Source organism: Vulpes vulpes, chromosome 6, assembly GCF_048418805.1.
Source record: "Vulpes vulpes isolate BD-2025 chromosome 6, VulVul3, whole genome shotgun sequence".
In the NCBI taxonomy this organism is placed as follows: domain Eukaryota; kingdom Metazoa; phylum Chordata; class Mammalia; order Carnivora; family Canidae; genus Vulpes; species Vulpes vulpes.
In genome coordinates, this window is record NC_132785.1 from 50,145,793 (window position 1) to 50,167,557 (window position 21,765).

General features: G+C 36.4%; 1 protein-coding gene across 4 annotated transcripts in view; it reads left to right on the top strand.

Annotated features, from left to right (window-relative positions):
• The window catches only part of PCCA (propionyl-CoA carboxylase subunit alpha), a 391,732-nt gene that overhangs the window by 251,762 nt on the left and 118,205 nt on the right, over positions 1-21,765 (top strand). For all 4 annotated transcript variants that reach the window (XR_012002039.1, XM_026003697.2, XM_026003698.2 and 1 more), the window contains one exon: positions 97-202. Coding sequence is in view for 3 of the 4 variants with exons in the window: in XM_026003697.2 (XP_025859482.1) it covers positions 97-202 (106 nt within the window). In the remaining variant the exon portion in view is untranslated. The remainder of the gene's footprint in view (positions 1-96; positions 203-21,765) is intronic.

Below are 21,765 nucleotides of genomic sequence, written 5' to 3' on the forward strand. Positions count from 1 at the left end.
GCAGTTTTACCCAGCACACTTAATGTCAAAGGAAAATCAGTTAACTAAGAGAATCCTATAAGATTAACTATATTTTTTTCTTTTTTTCTACTTCAGAGTGCCTATTATTAAACCTCAAGTGGCTAACTGGGAGCTCTCAATAAAATTGCATGATGAAGTTCATACTGTCATAGCGTCAAACAGTGGGCCAACAACGTTCTCTGTGAGTTTTCTTTCTTTCCTTTTTTTTTTTTTTTTTGTCAATCTTGAAATTATCTGTGAATATTTAAAGCAGTTTTTAACCTATTCAGTGACTGTCGTCTTTTGAATCTGTGACAAAGCTATGTGTTTGACTCATCTTCTTTAGGAAGCTGAATGTAAATGGCAATTTTTGTTGTCTCACGTTAATTAGGAAATATATTCTGAGATTTAGCCACATTCTAAACTCACTTCCTGACACCTGATTCATTTTCCTTTTGTTATTGAGAAGTAATACGTTTGTTTTTTTCACAGAGAAGAGCATCTTTAGGTATAATTCCAAACATATGATAGCTGTGGCAGGTAATCATTGTTTTAAACAAGTAATCTGAAACCTATATAACATTTTCTTGAGACTTCAGGTTGTGTGAGACATTCTTGAGGCTAAATTTACCTTCTGGTGACATTCCTTTTGTTTTGAAGGAACTTAAAACTTGAACTTAAACCCCTTGGATAGTATCCATGCTAGAACTGTTTTAGTTTAATTCCGGTCTATACTGAACAATGTTACATTAAGATTTAGTGTTTATACTGTGGTACGAATGATATGTTTTAAGTTCTGTGATTTGAGATTGCCAGAAGAATATCATGGAAGGTTAACTTGCGTCCTTTTTTGCTTTTAGCATGAACCCACAGAAGCTGTTGTGTAGTTAGTACAATGAATATTTTATTAAGCTACATTTCTTGTGGCTAAGTTGCAATGAAATGTCATTTTATTGTATGGAAAAATGACTTTTTTAATAAAAAGATTTGAATAGGATATGAAAATCAAAATAATACAACTTCACAGAAATAAAACCTGGTGAGGCTGAGATATTTAGTGGTAGTTTTGTTTGTATGTTTGTTTTTACATAACCTCTACCCCTGGCTTGGGGCTCAAACTCCAGACCCCTAGGTCAAGAGATTCCTGCTCTACAGACTCCAGCCAAGCAGGCACTCCCTTGTGGCAGTTTCCTGATGATAGAAAATAACACAAGTCAGGAGTTAAGGAGAATTCATTTATGCACCATATCCTTATTACATCCCTACTGTGTGCTTGGTGAGTGTTACACTGGAGAAACTGACATTTTTATGTAGTAGTCAGTCACAAGTAAATGAGATTAATCCATGAATTAAGTGTAGTCTCCTGGTTGTCTATAAATTTTGTGATTCATTCTATATGCCAAAATTGTTAAAGCATTTGTTCCTAAAAGGTATTTAGTCACCTCTCTTAAAATGAAAACTATGTTGGAGCTAAGCAATTGTCTTATGATATGTTTTTTGATGGTCTTATGTGATTCATTACTTTCCTCCTTTCTATATGATCATTTTAAAAAGTAGTTTTATAAGTGGAAACTTAAGTGGACATCAGGTTGGGTAGCAAGTTATATGTATTGAAGTAAAGACTATAAACATTATAGTATAGCATTTTCCTCGGGGAAGGTTAACTTTACAAAAATGTAAACTTAGCATAATTTTCAGTTCTGTACTGAGTCACCACTGAAGTGTTACTGTTCATCTGATACTCCAATATGCTGTTTTTCTAAGCAGTGCCTTTAATAAGAAAACTGCTCAGATTACTTCTTAAAGCTGTTATTTCTTTGCGCTTATTTCAGATTCCATGTTGAAAAACTAGAGACCATCAACTCAAGTGGTGTCTTTGACTTTTTCCTGAAGAATTACTCCTTGTTTTACCTTTTAGCTCATGAGAAAAGTAAGGCTGTTTGAGAAAACACATCAAAGTTATTCTATTAAAAATTTCCCTGGAAAATATCCATTGTGATATATAGTATCATAACCACTGCCCTTATTTATTGGCTTTGCTACTGTCAGACATATCAAACCTAATGAAAAGTAAGTACTCCTGATGGTGTGTACTTTTTTCCTAAGCATATTTGGACTGAGCTGCATCTGGCATTAGTCTTTTTGAAAAGTGTCAAGGTGAATAATGTAGAGTAAGTAAAGGCTCGTTGGAATGAAATCTTTAATAGTGTGGAACCTCTGCTTTTAGGTTCTCGGAAGGAAGAACTGTGACTATTGGTTTTCTAGATTGCCCAGCGCCACATCAAGAAAAAATTGTCCTGGGGTGACAGTCTAGGTCAATGGTCCCAGAAGTAGTACCAGGAAAATGTTTAGATACAAATGTTCTATACAGGTCTCATTAAAAAAACAAAACATTCATAGTTACAGCTAAATACCTTCTTTATGCTGTCTCATTCTGCCCTCTTCCTCTCCAGAGGTGATAGCTATCCTAAAGATGCTATGTGTCCTCCTTGTACATATTGTTGTTGTTGTTGTTTTTTAAAGATCTTATTTATTTATTTATTTATTCATGAGAGACATAGAGACAGAGACACAGGCAGAGGGAGAAGCAAGCTCCATGCAGGGAGCCTGATGTGGGACTCGATCCCGGGTCTCCAGGATCAGGCTCTGGGCTGAAGGCAGACGCTAAACCGCTGAGCCACCCAGGGATCCCCTTGTACATATTGTTATATCTATAATATGTGGATATGTACTATAATAATAGTAAAAAATGAAGTTGTGAAAATATAAGTACTTAATGATACAATTTATATAAAATTTTGAAACATGTAGAGCAAAAACAGTACCATTTACAACAGCATAAAAAAGAATAAGATACTTAGAAATAAAATTAACCATGGATGAAAAAGACATATATATGAGTTACTACAAAATGTTACTGAAAGAAATTAAGGAAGGCACAAATATATGGAAAGTCTTCTTGTGTTCATTGATTGGAATACTTAATGTTGTTATGATGTCAATATTACCCAAAGCAATCTACAGATTCAGTACTGTCCCTATAAAAATCCCAACCGAATTTTTGCAGAGAGAGAGAAATCCATCCTAAAATTTATATGAAATCTTAAGGGAGGGACCCCAATAGCCAAAACAATTTTGAAAAAGAAGAACAAAGTTGGAAAGCTCACACTTTTTGATTTTAAAACTTATTACAAAACATAATGGTCAAAATGGTGTCATACTGGCATAAGACAGACACGTAGACCAGTAGAATAATTGCAAGCCCATGAGCCCAGAAATAAACCCTTGAATATATGATCAAATGATTTTTGATAGGAGTACTACGGCAATTCAATGGGGGAGAGCATAGTCTTTTTAATAAATAGTAGTGGAAACATTTTTATCCTCATGCAAAAGAAAAAAGTTGGATTCTTGCCTTACCTTATACAAGAGTAACTCAAAATGTATCAAAGACCTAAATGTAAGAGATAGAACTATAAAACTCTTAGAAAAACAAGGGAAAAGGCTTATGACATTGGATTGATGATAATTTCTTGGACGTGATTTTAAAAGCCCAGGCAACAACAACAACAAAAAAATAAATTAGATTCCAGTGCATCAATGACCCACAGTCAACAGAATGAAAAGGCAATTCCCAAACTGGGAGAAAATATTGGCGTATATCTGAGAAAGAGTTATTTCTCAGAATATATACAGAACTCCAGTAACTCAACAGCAATAAAACCAAACAACCTGATTTTAAAATGGGCAAAGAACTTTAATAGACATTTATCCAAAGAAGATATAGATATAGAGATGGCCAGTAAGCAAAATATGCTCAGCATCACTAATCATTAGGGAAATGCAAATCAAAACCATAATTGGACACCAACTCACAGTTCTTAAGATAGCTATTATAAAAAAGGACTAGTAAGTGTTGGTAAGGCTGTAGAGAATTTGGAATCCCCATGCAGCCATTGGTTGGAGTGTTAAATGGTGCTGCTGCCATAGAAAACAATTTGGTGGTTCCTCAAAAATGAAAAGTAGAGGGCAGCCCCAGTGGCGCAACAGTTTAGCACTGCCTGCAGCCCACGGCATGATCCTGGAGACCTGGGATCGAGTCCCTCGTCAGGCTCCCTGCATGGAGCCCGCTTCTTCCTCTGCCTATGTCTCTGCCTCTCTCTCTCTCTCTCTTTCTATGAATAAATAAATAAAATCTTTTTAAAAAAATGAAAAGTAGAATTCCCATATGACATAGCAGTGGTATTGCTGGGTATTTACTGCCTCCAAAAATCAGAATCAGGGTCTTGAAGAGATATTTGCACACCCATGTTCAGCATAGCTAAGAAGTAGAAGCAACCAAATGTCCATTGATGGATAAATGGATAAACAAAATGTGGTATATACATATCATGGAATATTATTCAGCCTCAAAAAAGAAGAAATTGTGGCACGTGCTACATGGCTGAACCTTGAGGACATGTGTTCAGTAAAATCAGCCAGACACAAAAGGACAGACACTGCCTGATTCCAAATCCTACATTACACAAAGTAGTTAAATCCGTAGACAGAAAACAGGATGGTGTTTGCCAGAGGCTGGGAGGAGTGGGGAACAGGGAGTTACTGTGTAAAGGATGTAGAGTTTCAGATCTGTAAGGTGAAAAGTGATGGAGAGGGCCAGTGGTGATTGATGCACAGCATGGTGTATTATGTATGTATTTTTTTAAAAGATTTTATTTATTTATTTGAGAGAGTACACATAAGCAGGAGGGACAGAGAGAGAGGGAAAAGCAGACTCTCTGCTGAGCAGGGAGCCTGATGTGGGGCTCGATCCCAGGACCCTGAGATCATGACCTGAGCCGAAGGCAAACGCTTAACTGACTGAGCCATCCAGGTGCCCCAAGGTGTATGTATTTAATACCACTAAACTGTATACTTTAAAATCATTAAGATAGTAAATTTTCTCTTCTGTAAAATTTTAAAAATACGCAAACCAGCATAGATTAGTATTTTTGATTAAAAAATGTAAAAGCAAGAAGGATGAAATTTTGGGGAAACAAAGGGAATCATGGTTGAGGGAAAAGTGAAGTGAAGAGGTAATAGTAGATGGGGTAAAATTTTATGTTTTAGGTCTTTGATTCTAAATATAAAGGTCAGAATGAATAGCAGAATTAAGTATAAAACGTGCTCAATACAAAGTTCAAATATTATCTTGCATATTAAGATGATAAACTTAAAAATTAAAAAAACTAAGTTTCACTTATGTTTAATTCATGATTCTCTTCTGGATTCTGAAGATATTTTCCACTCTCTTTTACTCTGTGTAATGTGGAACTGGTCAAAATAGTTCATGATAAAAAAAAAAGATTAATACATTTGTTATCTTAAAGATGATGGCCTACTTCCATTTATTTATTTATTTATTTATTTATTATTTATTTATTTATTTATTTAGAGACCCAGAGAGAGAGAGGTAGAGAAATAGGCAGAAGGAGAAGCAGGCTCCCTGTGGGGAGCCTGATGCAGCACTCGATCCCACGATTCTGGGATCACGCCCTGAGCCAAAGGCAGTTGCTCAACCATTGAGCCAAACAGGTGCCCCGATGGCTTATTTTCATATTGAAAACAATTCACTTGGAAGAAAAATTTTGATGCGAAGAAAATTAGCTCGCGAATTCAGACTTCTTAAATCATGGGAAAATGAGCACTCTGTATGCACTTAACTTTCTTTTTGCATGATATTTATGTTAACTACTAATAAGCAGAAATAATAGAGAACAGTTATATGATCGTTGATATTAATTTATATATTTTTTTGTTACAGTGAGCCCCTGATAAATTTTTCTAAAGATCCTATTAACTACCTCTTAAGAATAACCAGAATCCTTTTTTTTTCTTTTTTAAAGATTTTATTTATTCATGAGAGAGAGGCAGAGACAGGCAGAGGGAGAAGCAGGCTCCATGCAGGGATCCCAATGTGGGACTCAATCTCAGGAATCCGGGATTACACCCTGAGCCAAAGGCCGATGCTCAACTGCTGAGCCACGCAGGAGTCCCTAATCAGAATCCTTAAGCTAGTGAATTTTGGCATAGCAATGTAATTTTTGTTAATAGTTGAAAAATCTAAATGATCAAAAGTAACATTTAGCAAGGTCAAGGAAAATGAAAATTGTTTTCAATTTTAGTATATGTGCTACCAAAGTGAGCATTAAAAATTGTTTTCATTAAAAAAAAAAACAAAAAACAAAAGCTTTTCTGTTCATTTTCCTGAATGAAATTCTTTCTATCTATCGATTGATCGATCGATCTATTTTGCTTCTTATGGAAAGGTCAAAATTTTACTTTTGGTAGTCATAAAATTTTGCTGCAGTTCTGAGTTAAAATCAGAATCTCTCCATTCTTCCAATTTAAAGTAAGTTATATATTGACAAATTTTGTATTAAAAGTTAAATGGTAGAGATCCACTTCTGAAAGAGCAATTTTGTGCAGTAAAGCAGCTACACTGATGAAAATTATAAAAATCTTATTGTAGATGATATGTTGTTATATGTAGAAAATCCTAAGAAATCCATTAAGGAACTTCTACAAATAAGAAACAAGTTTCCGAGAGTGTAGGTTACAAAATAAGTATATAAAAATCAGTTGCATTTCTACTTACTTACAATGAATAATCAAAAAATAATATTATGAAAACAGTTTCACTAATAAGAGTATCAAAGGAATGAAGAAAAAAGAGGTACAAATGTATACGTGAGAACCACAAACTATTGAAAAAAAAAAAGAATGGAAATCCAGATATAAATAGAAAGCATCTCATATCCCTGGATTGAAAGACTTAATGTTATGATGGCAATATTTACAAAATTTATCTACACATGCAATGCAATTCCTTCCAAAATCCAAACTTTTTTCCCCAGAAATTGACAAACTGATACCAAAACTGCGTTGCTCTCTGTGCTAGGCATAGAGCCTGCTTAAGATTTTCTCTCCTCTCCCTCTGCCTTCCCCTGCTCTGCTTGTACTCTCTCTCTAAAAAACAAAACATAAAAAGAAAACTTATAACTTAATAGTTTAAAAACTAATATTTTTATATTAGGGGCAAAGTGTCTGAATAAGCATTTCTCAAAAAAAATATACAATTGCCAATAAGCATACAGAAAGACGCTCAATGTCATTATTTTTTAAAAAGATTTTATTTATTTGAGAGAGCGAGAAAGCACAAGTGGGGGGGGGGGGCAGAGGGAGAAGCAGACTCCCCATTGAGCAGGGAGCCTAACATGGGACTCCATCCCAGGTCAGTGGTATCATTATCTGAGCCAAAGGCATATGCTTAACTAGCTGAGCCACCCACGGGCTCTCCCCTACCTCATTGCTCATCAGGGAAATGCAAATCCAAACCACACTGAGAGAGCACCTCATACCACTAGGATAACTATAATAAAATAGAAAATATGTGTTTTGGAAGATGCATAGAAATTGGAGCCCTCACACACTCTTCGTGGAAATATAAAATGGTACAGCTTGGCATTTCCTGAAAAGCTTAAACATCTGGGTTATCCAGAGCCTTCTTGGTTTTTTGTTTTGTTTTGTTTTTTGAGAGTGAGAGAGAGCAGAGGGAGGGGGTGGGAAGGGGGGAGAGACAGAATCTTAAGCAGACTCTACACCCAGCACAGAGTCTGTGGGGATTAGGGGGGGCTCAATCTCACGACTGTGAGAATATGACTTGAGACAAAAGAGTTGGATGCTTAACAGATTAAATATTTAAACAAGTATCTTTAGATTGAATTATATCCTTGTTACTATAGTAGATATGTTTTACCTTCTAGATATTATTTCAAATAATAATTTTTTCCAAATAGTAGTTGCTGAGCTTTCAGCAACTCAAAGGTGAATTAAATAGCAATATGTATCCCTTATCCTTTCTACAAATTAATTTGATAACATTCACTCAAAGACCTTTAAAATTTGGTGTACTGACTCTACTTCTAGAAATCCATCCCAAGGAAACAATAAAAAATTGCTAATATGAACATGATATTATGTTGAAAAAGATGAATTAAAGACGGCTTGCCCTGGAGATATCCATGTGAAAATCTCTACTTAGGATGGTAAAGGGAGACGTGGAAGTAATTAAAATGCAGTGGTAAATGCTGTAATAGAGGTGCCTTCATCCAATTAAGTCTGTGAGAAAGATAAAAGAGCACTGAGCTGGCTGGGGGAAAGGAAGGATCTAGGCAAAGAAGTTCTACTTGACAGAGATGACTAAATGAGTAATAGCTTAGAACGTGATTTACTTATGTCACAACTTGCTTTGGAACTCATGCTATACATAGACAAGGAAAAGCACAGGCATGTGGTAGCAAGCTGAGTTCACTGAAAAATCAGACATCCTCTGTAGATAACTTCAATTTCTTTTTTTTTTTTTAATTTTTATTTATTTATGATAGTCATAGAGAGAGAGAGAGAGGCAGAGACACAGGCAGAGGGAGAAGCAGGCTCCATGCACCGGGAGCCCGACGTGGGATTCGATCCCGGGTCTCCAGGATCGCGCCCTGGGCCAAAGGCAGGCGCCAAACCGCTGCGCCACCCAGGGATCCGGATAACTTCAATTTCTTATGGAAGTATGTGCTTCCTTAATATTTTAATTATTTGTTTTTCACAGAGTGAGGAAAGGGTTTCGCGGTCTGGTTCTAGTTGCATTGTTGTTTTTAATGCTGAGTTTTAGCCTTTTTAAAGGTATTTTCCTGAAGCAGCTGTCTCTAGTATTGAAGTATTGAAGACAGATCCTGTCCCAGGCACTGTATATACTTGTTTTTGTTTTGGTTGATGTAAAATTGTCCCATTTTTAGATGCCTGTGGTAGAGGGAGGGAAATGTTTTGTAGTATTCATATCATTGAAATTACCATCCTATAGTTTTCTTCCCAGAGAAAATGGTGATGAACATAAGAATAAAAAATAATAATTACATATGGATGCATAAGAAATAATTACATACACATTGTCTGAGTTTCTTACTGTAATATAGCTAACCGTTTTCCATTTGTTCTACTGCCATGTATTTTGCTCTAAACTTCATGACTAAGAAAATATTCCACCAGTTATTTATTTTTTAAAATATTTTATTATTAAGTACTCTTTACACCCAACATGGGGCTCAAACTCAAAACTCCAAGTTCAAGAGTCACACATTCTGAGGACTGAGCCAGCCAGGCGCCCTCAGTCAGGGCTTAGAGAGCACTGTGAAAATGTGGTTTTAAGTAGAGCTAGTAAAGTATTTTTATGTAATATTTTCATAAAGATTAAGGATTAAATGAAGTTAGCATTTGTCAATAAATTTGTGCACTGAATATTTTCTTTTTTTTCTTCTTTGTTTTCAGTAAGAATTTAGACTTATTTCACATCACAGTCTCTGTTCCTTTTATCCTATTGTAATGCCAAGTCATGTAGTTTCATGGAATTTTTATAGAGACGTGGTAAGATCATGGTTCTTTTAAAGAAATAATTTTCAAATAACCCTTCCTAGAATAAAATACAATATTATTCTATCTGTCCTCTTGACTCTGTAGTCAATTTTTAGAGTAGACTCTTCTTTTTGAATGTGAGAAAGACATCAGCGAACACGGTTGGTTCACTTTTACATATGTGCCTACTGTAGGCTCTTTATTAAAAAAATATCTATGGCTTAAGTGCACAATAGGCAGACAGAAAACAGAACATTTTGGAAGTAGCATTTTAAGATGAATACCATAGTACTCTTAGGTGCTTTTAATAAAGCACTTTAATCCTATTTAGAAAATTGACATATGTGTACATGATAAATGACAGAAAAGTGAGGTAAGCTTTTGATATTATGTAATATTTTATATTTAAAACTTAAAAATTGGGTACCTAGATGGCTCAGTCATTTCAGCAGCTGCCTTCAGCTCAGGTCATGATCTCAGGGTCCTGGGATTGAGCCCTGTGTGGGGCTCCCTGCTCAGTGGGGAGCCTGTTTCTCCATCTCCCTCTACCCATCTCCCCTGCTCATTCTCTCATAAATAAATAAATAAATAAATAAATAAATAAATAAATAAATAAATAAATAAAGTCTTTAAGAAAAACCTTAAAAATCTTTTTCTTTTAATAGCAACTCAATGTTATGATCATGTAAACTCCTTTTTTTCCTGTTAGGTAGTTTTTTCGCTTAGACTTTCCTCCCACCCAGTTTTAAAAACTATGCTAGACAAAGTGGCAAAAATATTATCCTATTTGAGGAACATATTTTCTGTTAATGAATTTTTTTTCCAGAAAACATAATATTGTGTAAACATGAAGTTCTTTCACCGTGGCCAAAGTATTTGTTTTCTTCATAAACATTTTTCCATTTGTGAAAAAATTGCTAGCAAAATAAGTTTATGCTTAAAAAATATTAACTATTTCTGCAAAAAATATAAAACTATCTTAAGTGAAGCCAATAGAGAAACTAACAGACCTGAGGAGAAATTTGCCACTCGTTTTAATGACAAAAGGGAAATGTTCTTGATATATAAAGAACTCTTACAGCTCAATATATAAAAGACCAACCTTCTAGCTGAAAAATGCTCAGATGGTTTATAGCAAAGGAAATATAAACGACTCCTACACATATGAGAAATGTGCTAACAATACACAGAGAAATTCAAGTTAAAATTATCACATAACCTTTTCCCACTTGCATTTTGGCAAAGATAAAAAGTTTGATAATTCTCTCATTATTTAAGGTATAGAGAAATAGCCCCATGTATGTTTACTGGTGGGTGTACAAATTGATACAACCTCTAGGGAGAGCAATTTGACAAAATGAATTTATACTACAGGATATGTTCACATGTATAGGAGATGTACAGATATGTTTGTGGCAGTATTGTTCATAATAGCAGAGGCCTGGGGAGAACTGAAATATCCATCAAAATGGGATAATTAAATAAAGCCCTATCATTGAACTACTGAATAGCCATTTAAAAGGATCTGAACTGGGCAGCTCCAGTGGCTCAGCGGTTTAGTGCTGCCTGCAGCCCAGGGTGTGATCCTGGAGACCGGGGGTCGAGTCCCACATCAGGCTCCCTGCATGGAGCCTGCTTCTCCCTCTGCCTGTGTCTCTGTTTCTCTCTCTCCTCTCTGTGTATTCTCATGAATAAATAAATAAAATCTTAAAAAAAAAATAAAAGGATCTGAACTTTCTCTACATGCTGATATATTAAGTGACAGAAGTATTATATTTTCATTGTGTAAAAAGAACATTAAGCGTTTGCTGTGTGTACAGAATATCTTTGGAAGGAGCCACAAGAAATTGATAACCATGGTTGCCTTTGCACTGAGGAGCTGGATAGCTGATCCCATGACAGAAGTGAGGATACATACCTTGTACTAGATGTCTCTTTAATACTTTTTGGATTTTAAATCTATTTTGTGTTACCTGTGTCCCCACCCCTACTTCTCCCAAAAAAGATACTTCAAAATTATGCAGTGGAAAGGTCAGGAAGATGTGAGACTATTGAAATAATGAAATTTTAATAACCTGTCAAGAAACTATTGTAATGCCTGTGGCATCCAGGGAAGTAGTCATATGAGCAGCTGGCTCATTGAATAAAGAGCTCTTTACACATAAGTACACAAGGTACAATTACTGAAACTCCTTCTGCTAGCACTCTGAATTTGAAGGTAATTGCTGGAGATCACTTAGTAGGCTATGTTAAGAGGTTGACCTAATGTGAATTAAGAGACTGGAAAAAGCAAAGGAAGGATGGTAACATGGGTCAGAGGAAGGAAATTGAATCAGATAGATTTGGACAGCCCCTCCAACAGCTTCCTATTTTTTTCCTTCTTTAGGTGTGTAAACTATGCAAAGAGGTTACTATATAGAAGAGCTAGAAAAATGTATATCTTGCTAACAGCAAAAGTAGTAAGAACTCACTGCACAAAGTTTGCTCTGGGTCCCAGAATTCATAGTAATTTCATTGGTCCTAAAATATCAGTGGTAGAATGAAATTATTCTCTGCTGCTCCTGGTTTAGGGAAGAAGGCTCCAAAGTAACTTGCTCTTCAACATGACTTCTTTACCGCAAGTTAAAGAATATCCTTTCAAAGCCAACTCCTCCAAATCAGCTTGACATCTATTAGGAGGGGGTCAGATAAATGGGGTTGTAGACAAATCAAGTCCGAAGAGTAACCTTGCACAGCTTGACCTATTTACTTTTCAAATGCACCCTTGTTAAGTGGATATGGTACTGTACTTCTGAACCATAAGACTGAATTTTCATAAAAAGGTGAGGCTCCTGCCCATGTAATCTGGAAAATTGCTTGTCTAATTGGCTGCACAGTTGCACCTGTACCCTCTTGAATGACTGTCATGTTGTGCTCAAGAGTCAAGGAACTTGTTATGCGACTAAATGAAGAAAAAAATTAGTTATGAAATCCAGTTTCTTTGGAAATGGAAAACACTGAATGGTATTGGCTGTTACCATATTAGAGTCGGCAAATACTATAATTAAGGCTTTAAGTGATTTTTTATTATTAGCCACTGGTTTCAGCCACTTTCTGAAGCATTTTATTAGAATAAAACTTTGTTTTATTTCAGACACCCAGGCATTCAGGTTGAGTCAGTTCAGCTTTATAAGCCCTTGTAAATAATTCACTGTAGTCTAGTAGTTTGTTAAGGGAACTGCTAAAATTTTTTCCACAGCAACTTACTAAAAGTTATTTTATTCATTCTATTAAATTACTGGCCCCTCAAACTTATTTATAAATGAACAGTGAAGCAAACCATTAAACATGCCTTTGCTGAGTGACTCAACCATTAGATGAATTCTGATCTATTTTAAGTCATTATACATTTATCATTTCAGTTGTAATATAGCTTAATAGCTTTTATCCAGTATCTCCTACAACATAGGTCCTGCCTGGAGAACCAACAGTAATCAAGAGAAATGGTGTTTCACTCCTCATAGAACTTGCCATCTGTTGAGCATGGCAAAGACAAAGACTGTGTCAGTTAAGTAGAACAGGTGAGATAGGAATTTGAATTTTGGGCATGTTGTTGAGTGCTTGAGATAGACGAGTGGAGATGTTTGCTAAGCCTCTGTATTAAGATTGTGTGTTTTAAGAAAGTATCTTAAGAAGGTGGAAAGGTCAGTGATGCCAATGAATATTAAGAAGTCACAAAAAAAGAAGAAAACCGAAGTGCGCCTCTTGGATTTAGCAGAAATAATTGATCGGGGAGACAGCAGTACCAGAGCAGGGCTTGGCAGGAAGAGGGCTAGGAAGTTAACAGTGAGCAAAGCGGACACGCACAGTTCCCAGAGGGCCTTTTAAACCATGAGTTTTTACTCTGATGTTCATTATCTCACCAGCTCTTGTTGGAGCATTTTATAAAGTATGTTCTAGAGAAGACTCTTATCAATCAAGATTTTTGAAAGTGTATATGTTCAAATTGATGTCTTATGAATTAATAGACTATGTACTTTGATCACCATTAGGAATGAATAAATTTGTCATACTTTTAGTAAATCATATTTTGTATCAATTTCTTTTACTCTCTAATTCTGGTATGAGAAGACCAGAATTCTGGTTATCCTTTTGTTTTGTCTTCATTCTTGTTTTTACGCAAGGAAGCAGGAACAATGCTTAGGCCACTTAAGTGAACCGTATGGTTTCTGGCTATCAGATCACAGTGGTTATTTTCTTTGTTGCACTTATCATAAACTTTAATTCTTTGCCCCCTTGTGTAATTTCAGTCTCTTTACACTAAAGTATAAGCTTTATAAGGATGAGGGCCATGCCTTGTTTACCATTTGTACTTCTCAGGAAATTTTCAGTGGGGTGGGAGGGATGGGAGGAGGGAAGGAAGGAAAAGGGGGTAGAGAGTTGAAAAATCACTTCCTGATGGCAGGCCAAGGCTTTAGCTGATAAATTAGAATGTTAATCTATTACTTGCAGGGTGATCTGCATTGCCAGTTGCCTTTTGTTTGCTCTCCAACAAATTAGTTACAAAACAGGATATAAAATTCAGCCATTGTGTTTGCTGCTATAATTTGTTGTGATTAAAGAAAACAATAATTTTGTTTGTTATAAATCCAGCACCTAGGAAATGTAATTCCAGATATAAAATTTAAGCTTTCGTCCTTCATTTCAAAACTGAAAGTCATTCAGACTAGATTTATATGTGTAGGTAGGAGTGTGATTAAAAGTACCCAATCACTGTAAGTATCATTAAAGGGGAGATGATTCTTTTTATTTATTAATGGAATGTTCTGAGGTTTAAAACTTAAGAGATTTTTATTTGTCATCAGATAATATTGTTCCAGTTACTAGATCAAATGAAATGGATTTTGGCCTTTCTTGTGATAACCTGGCAAGCATGTAGTCTTTTGTTGATCTGCAAAAAGCACCTCAGAAATGGGATGGGCCTAGAATAAGTGATAGCCTTTACAAAGAAGTCTAAGGGAAGGTTAGGGTATCAGGTCTTGGTAGGAAAAAAACAAAAAAAACCACCCTAGGGCACCTGGGTGGCACAGTCAGTTCAGTAGTGGACTCCTGGTCTTGGCTCAGGTCATGATCTCAGAGTGGTAAGATTGAGCCCCCCTTGCTAAGGACTCTCCACTCAGCACACAGTCTGCTTAAGACTCTCTCTGCCTCTCCCTCTGCCCCTCTCCACCACATGTGTTCTCTCTCTCAATCTCTCTCTCAAATAAATAAATCTTTTAAAAAAGTACTTAAATCCCCCCTGCCGTCCCAGTTCAGCTGTGACATCATTTGGTGAGGCTCATCTTGGTTCCCACTAAGGTTGGCCTGGGCTTACCTGGTTTGACCAGGCTCACCTGGGTTTTGGTCTAGCCTGCAGGGCAAGCTCATTTTCATAAAATGGGGCAGGAGAATGGGAGGGCAAGTCATACCATGTAAACACATGTGTAAACACATGTATAGTCTAATCTCCACCATGCAGTAAATTTATCTGCCCAGAGCAAAATATGTGGTGAAGCTCAGCATCATTGTTGAGAAGTGTATGCCTGCCATAGTGGGACAGACAGGAGAATGAGCTGAGTGAGAAGTCCGCCCACCTTCATGAGCTGGCTTGTCAAGAATATGGTGTCCCTGCACTCTGGAACTCAAAGAACATAGTGAAGAAATTTAGGTATGGGGCACCTGGGTGGCTCAGTGGTTGACTGTCTGCCTTTGACTCAGGGTGTGATCCCAGAGGCCCAGGTTCATGTCCCACATCAGGCTCCCTGCAGGGAGACTGCTTCTCCCTCTACCTGTGTCTCTGCCTCTCTCTCTCTCTCTCTGTGTCTCTCCTGAAGAAATAAAATCTTAAAAAAAAATAAAAAAGAAATTTGGGTTTGAATTTTTAAAAAGAAAATCCGTTATGTTTTTCTTTTCTTTTTTAAAGATTTTACTTATTTATTCATGAGAGACACAGAGAGACAGAGACACAGGCAGAGGGAGAAGCAGACTCCCTGCAGGGAGCCTCAGGTGGGATTCAGTCCCGGGGATCATGACCCAAGCCAAAGGCACACACTCAACCAGTGAGCCATCCAGGCATCCCCCATTTTATTTTTCTTGTTTATTATACTCATGTATATAGTAAATAGGCAGAAAAATCTTTTTAAAAAATTTTATCAGCAACAAAAGTGAATTTTTGTTTTCTATACTAAGTTTTAACTGCCAAGATTCAACCTGCCCTTTGGGCTAAGAATGATGGGTTGTTTTCTAAAAGATCATTTTCTAAAGGACCATTTTAATGTTACTGACACTTGTTACAGATTCAGATAAATCTTAATATACCATTAGGTGGCTCTTGTTTGCTTTTGTTGTCTTATATTGGACTTTGCTGGAAACCAAAAAAGAAAAATACACATTACTGATGCAACATCACTCAGAATATAGCTTTATGTATCTGTTAGGATCAGCTGGACTATCATCCTACATTAACAACCACCCTAAAATTATGGAACTTGGACTTGTTTTTTATGCATATCAGATGTCCATTCTGTGTCTGCTGGGAGTGCATCCTCACTGTGAGACTCAAGATGCCATGTTGTTAGTTGCTCCAACAAAGGAAAAAAAGGAGCATGGGAATCATGGACTAGTTCTTGTAATTTCAGCCTACATCCTTTTGCTCATTCTATTGGCAAAAGCAAATCATGTGACTCTTCCCTCGGCTTTAGTTGATGGGAGGTATGGTCCTACTGTATGCCCACATGAAGGAGAACGGACTTGACACTACTTCACAAGATACCAGTTGGGAGGAAAAACATTTAGTTTTGTTGAAAAGAAAGTTGCTTACTATACCATAGTGTGCTTTTGAAGAAATAAAACATTTTTATGAGTAGGTTAGATGCAGGAAAAATATCCATTGCATATTTTGATTGACAGTTTTGAAAATCTTAGGAAAGTATATATATCTTTGACTTTTATATTTCATTATATTTTCAGTGAAGTCATTAGCAAAGGTCATTGCAACATAAGAGGTTAACTTTTGATAAGTATTGTATTCTGACTTTACCGATATGGAGGACATTTTTACAGAATGTTATATAATCATTTTTAGGACAAATCAAAAAATGAAATATATTTAGATTTATAAAATTGCTAAGAAAATGTTTAGGATACAAAGAGTTTGATTAATATATTCTGATAATACTTCAAATTTCCTCAGGGTCTCAGGAAAAGCAAAATAATATGAAGTTTTTTTTTTTTAAGCAACAAAAACAATTTATTTATTTATTTAGAAAAGATTTTATTTATTCATGAGAGAGGCAGAGATGTAGGCAGAGGGAGTAACAGGCTCCCTGCTGGGAGCCTGATGTGGGACTCTATCCTGGGACTCCAAGATTATGCCCTGGGCCAAAGGTGGGCCCTCAACCGCTGAGCCACCCAGGTGTCCCAGAACAAAAGCAATTTATTTATTTTTATTTAAAAAAAAAAAAGCAATTTAAAAGATATTTGCCATTCACCAGGAAGAACATGGTTCTTCTTAATTTCTCTCCTCTCCTCTCCTCTCCTCTCCTCTCCTCTCCTCTCCTCTCCTCTCCTCTCCTCTCCTCCTCTTTCGTTCTTTCATAAAGATTTTATTTATTCATGAGAGAAAGCAGCAGGTAGAGAAGCAGGCTCAATGCGGACTCGATTCCAGGACCTTGGGATCACAACCTCAGCCAAAGGCAGATGCTCAACCACTGAGCCACCCAGGCATCCCTGATTTCAGTTTCTTACAAAGCAAATTTAGGGAACATTCAAGCTGATTAGTTTCAACTTTGTGATTAGAAAAGAATAAGCATTAAAACAAGCTCAAATTAATATTTGGACATCGATAAAAATCAATAGCTTGAATGATACCAAGAGATTAATTGACAGTGGAAGCTGCAGAGCCCAGGATATGGCTTCATTTGAGAAAGAAGAAATCATGTCAAGTGTCATGTTACTATAACAGGAGGGCAGCTGGCCCACTCAGATATGTCACCTGACTACCTAAATTCTGTAGCCTACTGAGTGATATTCCCAACTTCTAACAACTCTTATAACCACATTTGTTTACTAATTTTGCATACCTCATTAATTTAATTATAAATGATTAATAACATTGAATACATTTAAAGCTGTGCAATGAGCATGTTAGTACATTGTATCATGCTTTATTGTTTGGAATTTAGTAAGTCATTTTAAATTTGATTTTCATTCAGCTATTCTAAATTTTATACCTAATATTTTCCAGCACTATAAGTGGTACCCATATGAATTAAATTTATACTTTCTCCTGTAACTGACATTTTTTTCCAAGTTTTTATTTAAATTCCAGTTAATATTACACACCCAGTGTAATAGTAGTTTCAGGTGTACTTAAATATACTTGACAAGTGGGCTCCTAAAGCCCCATCATTAGCCCATCCCCTCACCCACCTCCCCTCTGGTAAGCCTTAGTATGGGTTTGTGTAACTGATGTTTTTTAATACTAGGATCAATGCTGTTTGTGGGTGATAACTATTACTGAATGCAAATTCTTAAGTATACAATTCCAGGTAGTATTTTAAATTGGATAATAATGTCAGTATTTAGATACTATTAAAAAAATTTTTTTTCTTTAATAGTTTTTTCTTTCAGTAATAATAGCAGTATGTATTTGTTTCCAGAAATTTATTCTCTGCTATGTAATGTCCTTTGACTTGAAGTCTTACAGTTAAACTGTCATGGTATGCCCCAAATTTTCTTGGGGCAAAGAAGGTAGTGCAGAAGTGGGGCATTAGCATTTTTCTGTTATGTAAACAGCTATAAGTAGGATTCTCAACAATCTGTTTAGTGTTTGCATGGGTTCGTATTTGAAGAAAAAAATCACAGAATTTTAGAGGTTATAAGAATTTCTTGGCTTTTCTGAAATGTTATTATGCTAGAGTCTTAAAGATCCTATCTCCAACTGAGATTTCAGATATAAAAAAATAAAGTAACTGCATAATATTTCATAAAACTTCTTACTGTTTTTCCAGAAACCAGCTTACATGGTCTTTATTGTGATTATTCTTAAAATTCAGAGACTTGTAATAAACTAGCATGCTTATTCTTAGTGTCTGTGGACTGAGATGCAGTAAATCAAAGGATGGCATTAGCTGATTTCCCTCAGACTGGTGTGGAGGGCCACACTGTTCTGCGCGCTAGCTTTGCTCTGTTCGGCTCACTGTACAATGACTGCCTTTCCCCTTATTCCTGTGGACAGAAGTATTCTTTTCCCTCTGCTTATCTTCACTGCCTAACTTCAGATAATTCTGGATTGGGATGCTGGGGTGGTTCAGCAGTTGAGCATCTGCCTTTGGCTTAGGGCATAATCCTGGGATCCTGGGATTGAGTCACAGGTTAGGCTCCCCACGGGGAGCCTGCTTCTCCCTCTGCCTGTGTCTCTGCCTCTCTCTCTCTCTCTCTCTCTCTCTCTCTCATAAATGCATACATACAGGGCAGCCTGGGTGGCTCAGCGGTTTAGCGCCGCCTTCAGCCCAGGGCATGATCTTGGAGACCCGGGATTGAGTCCTATGTCAGGCTACCTGCATGGGGCTTGCTTCTCCCTCTGCTTGTGTCTCTGCCTCTCTCTCTCTCTGTGTCTCTCATGAATAAATAAATAAAATCTTAAAAAAAAAAAAACATACATACATACATACTTATAAATAAAAATTCTGGATTGAGCATGGAATTTATTTGTTTTAATTACTTTTTGAGATATAATTGACATTACTTTCTGGTATATAACAATGATTCCATTTTTGTGTATACTAATGTGAAGTGATCACAATAGTAAGTCTAGTTAACATCTATCATCATACGTAATTACGGTTTTTTTTCTTGTGCAACTTGAAATGTGGTACAGTATTAACTGTAGTCACTATGCTGTACATTGCATCCCCATAGCTTATTTATTTTACAACTGCAAGTTATTACCTTTTGACCCCCTTCTCCCATTTCACCTACCTCTGGCAAGCACCCATCCATTTTTTGTATCTATGAGTTTGTGTATGTGGTATTTTGTCTTGTTTCACTTTGTTAAGTTCCACATATAAGTGAGATCTGATAGTATTTGCCTTTCTCTGATTTATTTCATTTAGCATAATGCATCAAGGTCTATACATGTCATGGCAAATAGCAGGATTTACCTCTTTTTTATGGGTGAATAATATTCTTCTCTGCATGTGCGTGCATGCTTCACACTTTCTTTATCCACTCACCCGTTGGTGAACACTTAGGTTGTTTCCATATCTTGGTTATTGTGAATGATGCTATAATGAACATGGAAGTACAGGTTTTTTGAGTTATTGTTTTCATTTTCTTCAGATAAATACCTAGAAGTGAAGTTGCTAGATCATGTGGTAGTTCTATTTTCTTAAAAATATTTTTATTTATTTATGATAGTCACACAGAGAGAGAAAGAGAGAGAAAGAGAGAGAGAGGCAGAGACACAGGCAGAGGGAGAAGCAGGCTCCATGCACCGGGAGCCTGACATGGGACTCGATCCCGGGTCTCCAGGATCGCGCCCTGGGCCAAAGGCAGGCACTAAACCGCTGTGCCACCCAGGGATCCCGGTAGTTCTATTTTTAATTTTTTGAGGAACCTCCATACTGTTTTCCAGAAGTTATAAGTCTTTGACTCCCCTAGGCCACCTCCTTGTCTATATCAGAGTGCATATCAAGCCCAGAAGAGTGAGTGCCTTACCCAAGATTATTACATGAGCAAAGTCAGAAGCCCCAGGTCTCCTAATGGCTAGTCCTTCTCTTTATATTGGGTTCTCTATAGTGAGAAGAAACTCAAGTTCAATGAATATGAGGATGGCATTAGTTTTGAGAAAACTAACAAAAGAAGTTGAAGTACTGAATTTTTTCTATTTAGAGAGGTTGTTGCCTACCATTACATTCTATAGTGTTCCTTAAGAAAAAGGTGTGATTGCTTAATAGGATTATATGAGCTCACCATAACCAAGTACAGAAAGTTAAAAAAGCTTGGTAGGATAGACACTGAGACTGCTTTATTCTGTTGGGATAATATTCCTAATCTGAATATAACTTTCTTCTACCACTTTGTAGTCCAAATTATGGCTGTTAAATGGAATATTTTTGTCAAACCAACAAGTGTTTAAACTTTTGAGCTGCTTCTGCTGGCTTTTATTAACTATTCAATAGTATTAACATCAAAAGCCTGTTTTTTCCCCAGTAAAAAAGTTAACTGTGCAGCTATGGCTAATTTTTTAATGAAGTTTTTAACTACTTCCAGCCCACAAATATTTGAAACACTTGAAATATTGATGTATCTCCTCTGTTTTTGAGGTCTTGTGAAAGATGTACAAAAATAGAGTCAGAGGCCAGAAAGAAATTTCAGATAGAAATAAAATATTCTGCCTTAACTCTGATTTTTCAGTAATGAAATCATGTAAACTCGTAACATTACTTTTATGGAGCTTTGTAGTCCATAAAAATAATATTGTCATAGAGTCCCGATGTGCGTCATTTGTGACTGAGGGTTTTGATGTCTCTGCAGAAGGCAGACTGGTGCCTGCCTTTGAAATGTGTGAGGCAGTTTTAGACGTGCTTCTCAGATGGATCTAATTAGCCCTTCCTGGGACTGGGTGTCCGCTGGTTGCAACTGAATTCTCATTTCATTCACCCATAACTAGAAACACCTCGCTTCAAACAGGCTTCTTCAAAGACAGAGGGCTTTAGGGTTCTATGTTTTACTGCTGTTTGATGTTGGTTTCCCTTTAACTGAGAAGACCTTCTGTTTATACAACTGTTATTATTAAGAAAACATAGCTTTCTTCACTAAGATTCCTTTTGTATCAGTGCTGGTTATTGGTAGAAGTCTGGGATCTGTGGAATAGATGTTGTTCAGCCAGACTATTTGAGCAGCTGTGTGTTTGCATATTTTGCTTACGGGAGGCATGAACCAAAATTATGGTGTAAATTTGGAGAATAATTCTCTAAGCCTGAAATTTGAATGCCAGCATAAGGTGAGAACCAGTAAATGTGTTAACAGGGCATTTGTTTCAGAAGCTTATAATATGAACCACAAGAGCAGAGCAAATCAAACTAATAAGGGTTGCTATAATTCAAATAGCGTTTTGATTTACTTTCCCTACAGTGCATGGCTCATGATATACTTTCAGTAAATCTGCTGAGAGGATCAAAACATATTTTCCATAGTATAATTATATACTTAAAAAACTATATCCTACTAGTACCATTTGGGGGTCTTTAAAAAATTATCCCTAAATCTTTACATTTTCATTAGACTAGCTACTTGGATTTC